Raw genomic sequence first — 13,850 nt, 5'->3', positions numbered from 1 at the left:
AATGAACAAGAAAGCCAGGCCTAAATTCATGCAGTGTTACCAGCAACTCCTCTAAAACAATTTTAGGACGTCAACAATTACTTAGAGACACGTATAAGATGTATATATGTATAAAATGACATATCTAGGCTTTGTGTTTATATAAGGGAGTGATATAGTGTCAAATATATAAATTATGAGCAACAAATCATGGGACTCTAGCAAAACAGTGATTGTGCTTTATGCTTGAAAGAAGAGCCTCAGGTGTTGGTCACGTACAAGTGATGTTACTGCGCGTGAAATGTCCCTTATTCGTGGGGTGTGTCGCAGTGCATCCCCATGTCACGCTTCCTCAGGGCTCTTCCTGCAGGCGCCCAGGTGGCCGGCAAGTCGAAAGCCAGGTCTGCGTTGGGAATTTCACAAAGAGAGAGAAACGGGAGTTTTTCAGCTGAGTGGGCATGTTGCAGTGCCCTGCCTGTGTGCGTGGAATTTAGATGAGAAGGAAAGAAGGTCTTTTTACTAGCTGGTGGATATTTGACCACAATAAATCTGAGTGTGTGAGCAATTAACATAGTGTTTCCGTCCATCAATGTCCTTTCAGGCAAGTGCTCTAGACATACTGTGTATAAAGATGAATTTACAGTGACTTAAGGAGGAGGGAGGAGGGGGGACTTAGGCTGAAGCCCAAATAATCTTGTGATTTAAAAAAAACAACCTCAAAACATGCAGAACAAAATCTAATATTAAGATTCAGAGGATCCTATTCTTACCAGACTTAAACCTCCATTTCCCCTTTGACCTCAATTTATTCCAAATGAGGGTCTGACACGTAGACCCCTGGGGAGGCTTTATTTACCATGCAGGATGTTTCCTTTCTAACTTGGATCTTGAGTATGATGGACAAATACATTGTTTCAGGCAAGCACTGGGTGAAGGCAGAGGACAAGGGGAGATGGCTATGGTGCTGTAATTTTATTTTTATCATGTTAGCTGTGAACTTGGAAGTTAGAGAAGACTGCATGTTTTAGTCAGTTTTAGGAACCAGAGTGCTCCATAACATACCTGTCTGGCAGGCTGTGAAAGAAAATGTTGCTCCCATTTAAAAGAATAAGAGAATAGGAAGAGTCCGCCTTGTTAATACTATTCAGCACTTTTTAACATCAAGACAAGATCTGCAGATGTCTTCCAGATGACTGATTATCCTCCTTGTTCATCTGGTTTACTCATTGCTACCTGGCTGTGGTGAGAGAACCTCTGTCTTTCAGACCTACAAAGGGTTGACTTTTGCAGGAATAAGACAGGGATTAATTAATGTCTTGGGGAACTGGTAGCTGGGACAGTCCTTGTTTGTATTTCATGAAAAACTAACCAAACTGCAAGCACTCCATCTCAGCCAGAGCTCTTTAAGTATAATGTCAGAATGGAGATTATTAGTGTGTAATATATGTAAATTGCAGATTTTTATGTTTTCTATGCCTATTATGCAGTTTCTTGGCTTTCATGCATACGTTTATGGGAATATTGTATTTCCTTGTCAAATTAGGTTTCAGTTGGTCAGTGCATTTTCTTCTAATAAGCATTTGCTAACTCAAAATTAGTAGGGACTAGCATATCTGTGTTAATATGTGTGTACAGGACTTAAGCTTGCCTCTGAATCAGCACGTCACTTTCTCATACCAGCATTAAACGTCAGTGCTGGTTCTTCCATGGAAAGCAACTGCAAAAACACTTGTCTCGCAATTGCAGGTGTACGGTCTTACTAGAGAAAAGATTGTTTTTAAGACAGAATACCAATATTTTGAACCGCTTCATTTAAGAGAAGGAAAAAGGCTTTTCCGGTGTACATGGGCATCCCCTGACCTTGTCATGTGCTTTTTATTAGTGTCAAAGCAGCAGGGTTTGCTCTACACCAGGCAGTTTGCTGGTTTTGAAGCGTGCCATTTCAAACTGCTTGTGGATTCAGATCGAGTAGCAATACTCTGCTCGCATTGCTGCCCATGAGACCACTTGCTTCCTGTATTTAATCTGTAGGACACTCAGACTTAAATAGTGCTGCAGTGTTAAGTTTTTGCTGGAAAAAGAACAAATGTGCATAACCTGCCTCCTGCTAGACAGATTTTTTTTTCCCTCTCTGCCCTCTAGAAAACTTCTCAGATCTACTTTTTCCTCTTCCTTGTCATCTTCCCCCATAATTGAGTCAAACCAGTAACTTTGAAGGCTGCAGTTACAAAATGGGAAGTGGACTGAATGTTGAATGGATTGTGTAGAAGATCATAACAGCCTTTAACAAAGTTTGCAGTTCTCATGCCATTACCTGGAGCTCAGGAATAATCTTGATAAGAAAATTCAAAACTTTTTCTGTGAACAGCAGTAAAGATGCAAGCTGTTTCAAGGTTTCTTTCTTCTACTGTCAAAACATTTCACTGCCTGAGTTTCAGAATTATCCTGTGACTCTTTTTGGTGAGATAGATCTTAGGCAATTGGCTTCTCTTAAGTCTTTGAGAGCACTTGGTTTTCATTAACCTGAAGTATGGATCTGACGGCAGCTGTCGAATCAGTTAGATATGTTCATATTGTCTTGTTAACTCTGCGTTTAAGGGAAACACAGGAACCAGTGACTAAAAACTTACATTCACTCATTAAGAGGGATGAGGGCAGGGGGAAGAAAAGCAACTATTAATTTATTATACTTTTTCCTATACCTTCTATCGAATTACTGTCCAACTGCCCACAGAAACTTTTCATTTGGATCCAAGACCCACACCAATGAGAAGCTCATGATCTTTGTCACAGTGAACTTCACTTTGAGAACTCCTCACTTAATGACCCAAGAACATGAGACAGAGGTCACACGGTATAATTTTCATGAGCACGAGGTTAATTTAATTTAAAAAAAAAGGTTCAGCCAGTGGGATTGATTATTTCTGTTTCTGGAGTGGGTACAAATAGCTGGGATCCAATAGTTTCATAACTGTTATTGTGCAAGAATAACATTATTTGTTTTGTAAATATTGTAATATTTTAAATACTATAATTATATATTTATATATACTATACATACATTATATTAACATAATAACAACAATAAACAGGTGACCTTACATTTTGAATGTCCGCCTTAAATTCTGTCTCTGGGCCTATTTCCGCCTCCATCGCCACCACACCAGAAAAGTTGGAGTGGGTGCATGGGGCTTCAGCCTTCAAAAAACAGATCTTCTCTTACAGCTCAGAAATCTTACATGGAGATACAAAAAACTGGACTTTTCTGGAAATTTAAGCCAATTGTACTGTAACCTCATGAGAATAAATGTTTAGAAATACAGTAAAAATACAGACATCTTAAATACAAAAATGTAACAGTAAAATGACATTATCTATATAAAACATATCTGTTTCTTGGTTTTCTTAACTCTTTTTTAATGATATTGCTGCATTGAACTTCTGATTCTTTATTGAATTTGCGAAATAGATATATCAATGGGAATCTGAATACTTGCATATTTATTCAGTTAAGGACTGGTATATGAATGAGGGCTTTGTCATGAGTAATCAGTTGGATCACTTCAGTCTTTAATTATGGTCTGTATTTTAGATTTCCAAAGAAAGGTACTAAAACTACCACAGCATGATTCAGTGAAGAGCATCTATTGCAGTGGGATCAGAAAGAGCAGAATTTCATCCTTAGCAAAGTCACTCTAGAAAGCCATATATCCATCTTTAAATACATTGGGTTCAATTTCCTTCAAAACTTCCTACCTCTCTGGAGATAACTGTTTTATTTTTATCTTGATTTTTGCCAGGACACCAGTCATAGTAATAATTTTCTTCTAAAAGAAAGTGCTGAGTCAGGATACAAAGAGCCTTCCTCTAGTCAAAAATAGCAAAATACTTTTTTTTCCCCAGTGCTGGTTAGATTAGAGGCCCTAGCATATACGTTAATGGGAAACTCATGAATGAACCCTTCCTTACTGGTTGGATTCCTCCAGTTATGCTTGTCTGTTATCTTTTTCCCTCCATGTTTATGAATAACTTAATTGCTTTTACCTAAATGGCTGGGATTTTGTAGCAATTTCCTGTTGGTAAATCCATCCATGGAGGTGTAGATCATGCAATAGCTGTTGTTGTAGGGCCAAATGTTGAGTTTCACATATCCCATCCCATGCCATCTGCCAGCAAAAAAAAAAAAGAGAGTACTGTTTGAATTTTTTTAAAAAAGTGTATCTCTTGTTTGTTTTGCTTTCAGAGGGAACAAACCTGTATATCCCAGTTGTGGAGGGAAGGTGTGTGAAAGCCCAGCTAAAGACAGCTAGGCTGGTTTTAATGATGGCCAGAACCCATCTTTTGTGTTTTGGGCTAAGTAGAAGGTGGGAGGAGAAGAGTTCACAGGTAGAGAGCAACATAGTCTCAAATTTAGGCTTGTTGTATGTAATATTGCCATATTTAAGCATTTAAACTCACGAGTCTGCAGTCTCTGAGACTACCTGAAAAAGTTTTGAGATGTTTAGTTTTATTTATATACACTTATATATTTGTGTGTGTGTGTGTATATATATGTGTGTGTTCCTCCTTGGGCTTTCTGTTTTACTTTTTCAGTTGTCTTGACATTTTGAACCGGTTTCGTATAAGCAGGAGCTAGATAATTAGCTTCTTTTGAAATATTTTGATAACATTACCTAGTCCTGTGACTCCATGACCTAGCACCTGAAAAAAGACATGAGTTCAGTGACAGACTGTGATAATGTGAACATTAGTAATCTCCTGTAGATAAAAATATAATTCATGAAGGATCAAGTTATCCTCTTAATTACCCTAAATATACACCAGCACACCTTCTCTAATTTCAGTGTAGCTATCACTGATGTCTACTGGTGTGAAATCAGTATGCGGCCTCATTTGATATGAGTATGCAGAAGGTCAGATCATCAGATGTTCAAAGTCAGTGTATTTGCTCCTATCTTCATTAACCAAGTATGCAGTTCCCAGCACTTGCCATTTGGCATGAAAATGTTTTCTGTTGGGTTTCTTCATATATTTGGCAGAAATATTCATATATATAAAATGAATCAGCAACGTGGTTCTAGGTTCCTATAGGTACAGATCCATGTAGCTGAATAATTAATCTTCTAAAATCTCTCATTTTAATGCATTGGAACCATCCTTATTGTGTTCTTTCTTGTGCGATATTTTGGTTTTGAGATTTTTCTACAGCGAAAAGAGTTAACAGCAGGTAATGCCATTCATTTCAGAAGGAGTTTGAAATTTTCAGTGTTAGTGATGAATGAGGGTAGCTGACCCACATCTGTTTTACATTAGAATGGAACATTGCCCTGACATCGTTAGGAGCATTTGTCAAGATTCCCTGGACAGAGCTTCTGTAAATTACATGCTGCAAATGTGTCAGGGTCAGATAAGAGGATATCATTAACTCCACTAAAGTTTACTCATGATTCTGTCAGTTCAACTTAATACGTTAACTGCCAACAATTTTCCTTGAGCTGTTTCATTAAATCTTTCATTCACAGGAGGAGAAAAAAAATGTATCACTGTACGCAAAAATATTGCACATGTTCTTTTCTCATAAATCATATTAATTGCAGACATGGTCACAAAGCCTATTAAACGCAGGCATGCGTAAATGAATTAAAACATATGAGAATTTTATTGTGCCTATGGTAGGTCCTATGTCCTAAAATATCAACCACGTTAACAGGCATAATGTTTCATTTAAATAGGATAAGCTTTTTCTCAGTTTAATGGCCTTTATTCTGTTGATAATAGAAGTATTTTCTAATAGCTGATAATGGACCAGATGTTGCATACATGGTCTTTAAGGCTTTCTTCATTCAGTTTCTCCTTTCTGGTTCATATCCTCAGCTAGGGATGCTGTGCCAACCTGACCAGCAAGGAACTTGTCCTAGTGAATATTTGTGCTGTCTGAAAACTTTTCTGTAGAGTTTGGTTGTTGGAGTTCACTGTGTTCTATTTGCTTATTCCTAATTACATCTTTGTTTTCTAATAGAATAGAACTATTTTATCAATTATACATGCTGTCTTTTATTGTATAAGCTCAAAGGCTATGTGTCAACATTTCTGCACGTGTGTTTTAAAAAATGAGAACAAAATATTTGTAGCCAAAAACGTTACAGCCTGATTTTTTTTTATTTATAGAATTTCTTTTCTAAAATAAATCTAATAGTTACAGCAGCATTTGGTTCTAGGTGTTAGATCAGCTCTTGATTTTTTCTTTCAACTTCTTCAGGATCCAGATGGGTGAGGCTGACAATTACCACTTTGGCTTTCCCAAAGTAATTGAGAGGAAAGTACATATTTTCTAGTAATTTGGATGGTATATGGATTGAATACTTTTATTTTCTTCCTTAATTATTGTAAAACGATCAGATCTGTTTGCCCATTTAGAGCTGTTCTCTTTCATACCAGCAGAAGATCTGAGTTGCAAAATCCAGATCTTCTTGTGTCTCTTGTACACCACTAAGCCGAGGGTGCTGAGCATCTTGCAGACATGGCCGTTAATGGCTTTATAATTGATTAGGTGAAAGTCAGCCATGCCCTTCCTGTAACTCCTTGTATGGGTGATAAGGTCATGGCACATACCGTATGAGAGACTTCTGCCCTGAGGCTACTTCCCTTGTAGATTTCAAAACAGACATGACCAAAAATCTAATTATTTAGATACTAATCAACTGCAGGATGATTCTGAAGGCCTCTGAAGAAGATATTTCTGAGAAGAAGGTTACTGTTCAGGCTTCAGTTTTCTCCACCTGAGAGACAGAGAGCTGTGTCAGTTCTGTTCCAAAGTGTCTATTAGGTACATATGCACTTAATAAAAAGATGCCTACAGACTTGTATTACCTGATTAATTTAAAATTTTTAAAGTAAGTCTTATCAAATGGTAATTTTAGTTTGTCAGAGAGGATAAATCTCTATCAAAATATAGATGCTACCAAAATTTGAGTGGCTTTTGAGATAATATCTGGATCCAGGTTTAAATTTCAAGGCTAATCTCTAACTCTAAAATACTTTCCAATCCCAAAGGTTTTGAGCTCACTGTTTTTGCTGGCAACGTACAAATAATGTTGTCTTGGGCTCTATTCTGTTGAAAATATTTAACAGAAAAAAATTTAGTTAAAGTATGTAGTTGGTAAATAGCTATTTGCCCAAGTCAGCAATTGGTTGTAAAAGTCCAGGTAGAGACAGCGTGTGATGTGAGAGCGCTTGTGCAGAGAGGATTGCTGTTGGGACTCGAGGGGCTGCGAGGGCAATGCAAGCCGAGCTCGTTCTCCCTGCTCTAGTACTTGGAGCAGACCATGGTAAAGCCCCATAAATGTCAGTATCATATAGGTGCTGGGTGGGAATGGAAAGGGCTGTGCACTTATTTCGGATTTCTCATAAACCATGTGTGTTTTAAACTGTAGTCTAAACCATGATACCTGTGCCACAAAAATATTTTCCAAAGTAGTAGTTTTCAATGTAAATGTTCAAGTTATTGGTTTTTTGTGGATCTTTCTCTTAACTGTTAGTGTTAAAGGACAAGAATTAATATAACCTAAATGAACGTAGGTTCTAATATTGTACCCTGCTGATGCAATGTCAGATCATTAAGCATGCTAGATTTTCAGAACCATATAATTTTCCAAAGGTACAAGAAAAATATTTGTAATTCCTATAATACAAAAAGTTACTAAAATAATCTTTAGAAATTTTAATACTTTTCAGGAACCAATTTTTAGAAGAAAAAAGTTGAGAGCCCAGTTATTTCGGCTTTTAGCGGGGTTGGGACAAAATGCTGTGCAGGTTGCTGTGCAAATAACATGATTTTTCAATCTATGGTGTTTCCAGAGATTTTTTAAAAATTTTTTTTGTTAATCTCAAATTCTTTTAATAGGTTTTGTGCATTAAAAATATTATTTGAGTTAAATAGAAAGCACCTTATAGCCTGAATCCAAATTCTTCTTTTGTGTTTTTAAATTAAAAGTTATAAGATTTTGGTATCTAAATGAAGTCTTTAGATACATTTTGAAACTTCTTTTTGCATGAATACTTCTGTTTGTGAAACATTCAGAAAATATCATCAGTTAAACACATATTTCCGCTTAGCAAAACAAGTGAACATTCTAGTGCTTTAAGTAGGGATTGAACTTCTTTCTCAGCATTTTTATTTTTTTTATGAGATGTCTTGGGTGCATCTGATGCAGAGATATTTTGTGTTCTTGATGCAGGTATCAGGGGGTCTCTTTTTTTGAAGTGTTCTGCTTGTGCCCCTTGGTCTTTTCCTTACCAGACATGTAAGGTCTGGATAGGTCTTCCTTCCTACTTAAATCATGATCCCTGGGGCTTGTTTCATTTATTTGTTAAAAAACAAAACAAAACACACACACACAAACACACAAAACAACCCTAAAACCCACAGCTGGGACCACAAACTCCCTACAATAATAATCCCTTTTCTGTTGTGATGGAAAATAAATACAATCCAAGGAGCATCAGAGCTTTAGGAACCAGAAGTATTCATATCAGCATAGATTTATTCTTCATAAAATAGGATCCAATTCTAATAATTTCTTATGGTAAGAAGTGTAGTAAAGCAAAATGATTATCAAACAGCATATGTCAGATACTTGTAATGCCTTTTTGGAGGAAGAACAACCTGTAAATTATCAGAATATGGCAGAAGCTGTACACCATCCATTACAAGCTGTACATCATTTCTCAGGCTTTGAAATGCAGCTTACTCCAGCAGAAGCAAGCAATTCTCTCAGTAGTACTTATTTTCAAAACGCGCTATAGAAATGTGCCAGGAAAGGAAATGCAAACCAACCTATAGAGTGACTGATTTTTGTACTGCAATAACTTATCACTGTAGCTTCCTTCACTCCTGCTTGAAAGCACAGGTGCTTTTGAAATTCTTTTGGCCTTTCTACGGGAAATTATGGCCTAGTGGGCTGGGCTTTTATAGGGACAGGCACGTATTTTCCAGTAAACTCTTTTCAACTAATCTGGACTGCTGATTTCATAACTGTTCATGTACAAGCAGTTATTAAGGGAGTCACAGTTGACGTGAAGCCAATCTGGAATGCCAGACCATTTTTGTTGTGTCCTCTAACTCAGTGGATGAAGCTGAAACTGGTGTTATGACCAGCTCTTCACTCTTCCACTTTAAGAGTAATCTGGACAGGGTGCTGGGCCATATTGTCTAGACTGTGCTCTTCCTAGAAAGGTTGGACTAGATGATCCCTGAGGTCCCTTCCAACCTGTGATTCTGATTTCTTCACAGAGGGCATGCAGCACCAGGAGTTATGGCTGCTCTGCCTCTTCCCCACATATATCCATGTTGTTCTGGGTGCTGGGATTCTTTGTTATTTCCATCAGTAGTGTTGCTGTGATCCATTCCAAATGAATTTCATTTTAATGACTGCTGATCTCAGAGGGGGGAAAAATTTGTGAGCTTTTTCACAGCTTTTCTGTCTTTGTAGATCATGCAGGACAGTGTAACTAAAGAGCTACTATTTGCTTTTTATTCTTTTGTAATTGAGTCCTCAAGGAATAAACATCTGCAGAGATCCCAGCTGTGGCATGGGATCAGGCACTCTAAAATCATAGAAGTTTTTAAAATTACTTTTCCTTATTTGCCCTTGGTATCATTTTTTTATTGGTTGTTAGCCATCAGTTTTTATTTTGGTGGATGATACAACCAAATTCTACTTCCTCTTGGATTAGATACTCCAAACATAGTTTGAATCGCAGGTCTACCTATTTTAGGAAATCAAATTATAGACTTGAGAACTCCCATGGCTCTGTAAGCAATACAGTTCTTTTAACTCCTCCTGTTATTCTGCCTTTTAGGTAATGGGACTCTTGACTAACCACGGTGGTGTGCCTCACCAGCCCCAAACTGATTATGCCCTGTCCCCTTTAACCGGGGGCCTGGAGCCCACCACCACCGTCTCAGCCAGCTGCAGCCAGCGGCTAGATCATATGAAGAGCTTAGACAGCCTGCCTACATCCCAGTCCTACTGCCCACCGACCTACAGCACCACGGGTTACAGCATGGACCCTGTCACAGGCTACCAGTATGGACAATATGGACAAAGTGAGTATTGGGACATCTGTGCCATGAAGCACAATACTGTACCCGTTTATCAACGGTCTGCACTTTCTGTCTGTAACAAAGAAAATTATGAGCAGAGATCCTAATGGCTGACTACTACTTTCTCCAAAGCTGAGCGGAGTGCACTGGTGAGATAGCTGATTGTTTGAGCAAGATTTCTGCTGCATAATTATTTTCCTAAGTGATGTCAACAACATCTTGATGTTATTAATTGTTGAGACATGAAACCTGATTGCCATTAGGTAAAACATAAGGGTTGTCCAAAATGAAATAACCACTGGCATTCCACTATTAGAAACACATGTTCTTAATGAGGTCAGCTCAAGAATCATTACAGTATATAATCCCAGATACATAGAGTTTTGTCAAACTTGTCCTGGGAATAAAAATATTAGTCCCTTTCCTTTGATATATCAGTATTAAATATGACAATGTCAACCTGTAGTTGGCATGGCCCCATGCTGTGAGGTTGTCACAGCATGATTTTAAAAAGCTTCTTTTGCTTTTTTGCAGGTGCCTTTCATTATCTGAAGCCAGATATTGCATAAATGAACTGTCCACTTCAAGTTAAAACTGGTCCTGTTTTCCAGTCTCACTCCAAGGCTTGGATACGAGGGATCTTCTCAACAAACTGCAGTCTAAACTGGGACAGCCCCACTGAGAGAAGCAGGCTTGTAATATTCTCTCCAGTCATAGCTTTTAGTAGACTTTTGAAGGCTGGACAAAGCTATACAGAAGACAAAAGCCAAAAGCAATAGCGAATAAATAAATGCGACATGGTTCATTATGAGTGGGTATACAAAACAGAGCAGTATTTAATACCACTGCCTGGCAAAACATTCCATTTTTTGTTGTTGAAATTAATGTGCATTGATTGAGACAAATGGAACATTCTGAAACTTAGAGCAGCTGAGTTCTGCATACTCTGACTCATTGACATCCAGTGCTGACTTCACTCTAACTTTAAAACTGCTCAGTTTCTGAAGCAAGGGCAGGAGAACCTCTTTCATTTTACACACTGGAAGTTGTCATCAAGAGGAAATGTCACAGTCCATAGGAAGCTAGGATAAGTGTTGAAAGACTTCCTGAGCAACTTATTGGTTACCTTACCATGCTTTTGTAATCATGTGGTCAATAAATGTCACTTACAAGTTTTGCTTTACCAAGAGATGAGATCTTGTGTAACATCAAAAACAGATTTTACCTTTTTGTATGTGGAGTTTTCCTAGTCCGTTGTACCTTTTTGAACAAACATGGGAGAAAAAAAATCAACAAGACGACTGATTTTTCATGACTGCGTAGCAACGTGCAATACTGTGTACCTCACACAAACTTTGGAATCATCCAAAGTCATATAGATAGAATCAAAACTATATTTTTGCAGGTACTTTTATTTTTGCAGTGCATAATTCCTGATGAAAAAATACAGAAATGTTGCAGTCTGCTGGACAACTAAAATTCAGCTTGCTAATCATGATTTAAAGGTTATTTTCAGGAAACAGTACGAAGAAATGATTACGTTTACATATTTTTAGTGATGTACAGGGCATGGACAGAGATGGACCTGTATTTGACACATGTGTTTAAATTATACAGCGATATCCAATATAGAAAATATAATTATAGGAACCAAGGTTTACAAGAAGATTGCATTGTGACATTTTTAGAATGTCAATAAATTTGTGTTTTGTGATGTTGAGAGGAAGAGAAAGATGGAAGGCGGTGTTATTTATTTCTCTCTATTCTTGGAACAAAGATGGAGGCAGAACACAAATACATTCCTTTTAGCATTAAGGACTATGAAGTAGTGAGTTAGACTAGATGCAGTACAGAGGTTAGTTCACACATTGGTCTTAAGGGTGATGGAAAAATGAAATATCTTTGTGTTGCAGCCTCTACAACGCCACATGTTGTAAAAACACACAAACAAAAATAAGAAAACAAAAAACAAACGTCTTTCATGTAAAAAGTTCAGTAAATATTTACTATTTATAATGAATAAACATTATGAAGACTTGCAAAGCACTGATGAGTTTGTCCTAAAATGTAGTATTGTGCTAAATACATTGATACATTTTAATCTGAATATCATGAAGAAATAAACATGTTACCTTCAATGCAAACTGTATTCTTTATGTAAGTGTACTCTGCACGTGTCCTAGGGCTGCGGGAGCCTCAGGCAGCCTCTGTGCCCAGGTGCTGCTAATGTGCCACCTGGAGCTTGGTGTTTGCTAATGAACTATACATTTTTCATATGCTATTGGTACCAGTAGTACCTCTTCCCAACAAGAGAAAAGCATTGTGCCTTTGTCGTACATTTGAAATAAAATAGGCTTAAACCCAGCACAAGTAGGGCAATGGGATGGCTTCATACGTTGCAGGAACTTTGTAATTAGTTGTGGGTGGTGCCTGTCCTGAATTATTTTTTTTCCTTAGAAGCCTCAAGAATTCTATAATAAGCTTACACACAAGCTGACTGAAACATGGGGAAGACTCTTCAAAATGAACGGAGTAGAGTTTGGCACATCAGTGTGTGAGGAAATTTTACTTCATGCTAGGCTTGGTGGACACTTAATTTCCTCACCATTTTGTGGGGATGTAACCACCTTGAATTTCTTTCAGCTTCTATTTCTGTGTGCATTTTATTTTTGTTTTATTTTTACTGTGTCCTTTTTAACTCTAGCCATCTTCTGTTGGAACAGGAAGGAATATGCTTTTTGAAAAGTAGATGTTAAAAAATGCTGAAAAACAGGGAAAGGGGACCTCTTTTTTTCCTTCCAGTTTATGTTTCTCTTATATGCTTTCAATTTCTGTAACAAAATTTAAAAGACACTTATTAATACCTATTCCCTGCTCTAAACTGCTGATTTTTCTGATGTTTTTCAATGTTGCTTCCTCTCCTCGAGGACTTGGCCGTCAGCATCTCTCTTGTGCCCTAGGCTTGCTGAAAAAGCCAAATAACCCTCTTTTTCTCCACTTGCAATCCCTTTGCCATAAAGTACAGGATTAAAAGCCTGCTTGCTTGCACAGTTGGGAAGTGGATGATGTCTCCTTCCCAGAAAGAGTGTACCTTTGTTGCAGGATGATTGCAAAATGCCACCTCCCCTGTCTGGCAGCAGCTGTGGTGGGTGGGACAGAGCTGCGATTTTTTCCTCCAGCCCCACAGTGCCACTGGCGAGGTGCTTTCCTGACCTGAAGTTAGGCAGGGCATTTTTGGCTGCTCCATCCTTTTTAAGTGTCTCCCAAGCACTTCCTTGCGTGAGAGGCTAATGCAGAGCAGGAAAGCCTGGAAACAAGACAGATAAAGAGAAAATAATTCAGGCCGGTTGCGGGCAATCTGTACAAGCAGGCGGGGAACCAGGACGAGCTCTTCCCAGAGGAAGTGAGGAGCCCAGGACAGAGGGACTAAGCAGTTTCCTGATTTATGATGCACCATAGGAATCTTTGACAGAGCTATAAGGATTACTTGGGGTACTGTTGAGCCCTCCTTGTTGCCCCTGTCCAGGCTGAAGAGGTTCTTGGGAGCCACATGTGTTTCTGGGATACAAATCCTGTACGCTGGGAAAGTCAAAGAGGCACGAGCCTGACATGGATACTGCATTTGACAGAAATGCCATGGAATAGCCTGGAAGAATATGCTCATAGCAATGGAGTCCAAAATCTATTTACTGATGAGTGCAGAAAGGATGGATCTCAGGGTCCTTCCCCTTTTTTTTTTTGGGGGTGGGGGGGTGGGTGGGGGGGT

At 38.2% G+C, this 13,850-nt stretch overlaps 1 protein-coding gene across 5 annotated transcripts in view; it reads left to right on the top strand.

Moving 5' to 3' along the window:
* The window catches only part of PAX3 (paired box 3), an 81,210-nt gene extending 69,778 nt beyond the window's left edge, over positions 1-11,432 (top strand). For all 5 annotated transcript variants that reach the window (XM_064455860.1, XM_064455862.1, XM_064455861.1 and 2 more), the window contains 2 exons: positions 9,841-10,087; positions 10,619-11,432. In XM_064455860.1, the coding sequence (XP_064311930.1) occupies positions 9,841-10,087; positions 10,619-10,653 (282 nt within the window). In that variant the 3' untranslated portion in view covers positions 10,654-11,432. The remainder of the gene's footprint in view (positions 1-9,840; positions 10,088-10,618) is intronic.
* Positions 11,433-13,850: the final 2,418 nt, after the last annotated feature.

The sequence above is a fragment of the Phalacrocorax carbo genome, chromosome 7, assembly GCF_963921805.1.
Source record: "Phalacrocorax carbo chromosome 7, bPhaCar2.1, whole genome shotgun sequence".
NCBI classification, from domain to species: domain Eukaryota; kingdom Metazoa; phylum Chordata; class Aves; order Suliformes; family Phalacrocoracidae; genus Phalacrocorax; species Phalacrocorax carbo.
Note: the sequence above shows the minus strand (reverse complement) of the source record. Positions and strands in the feature narration are given on the sequence as shown.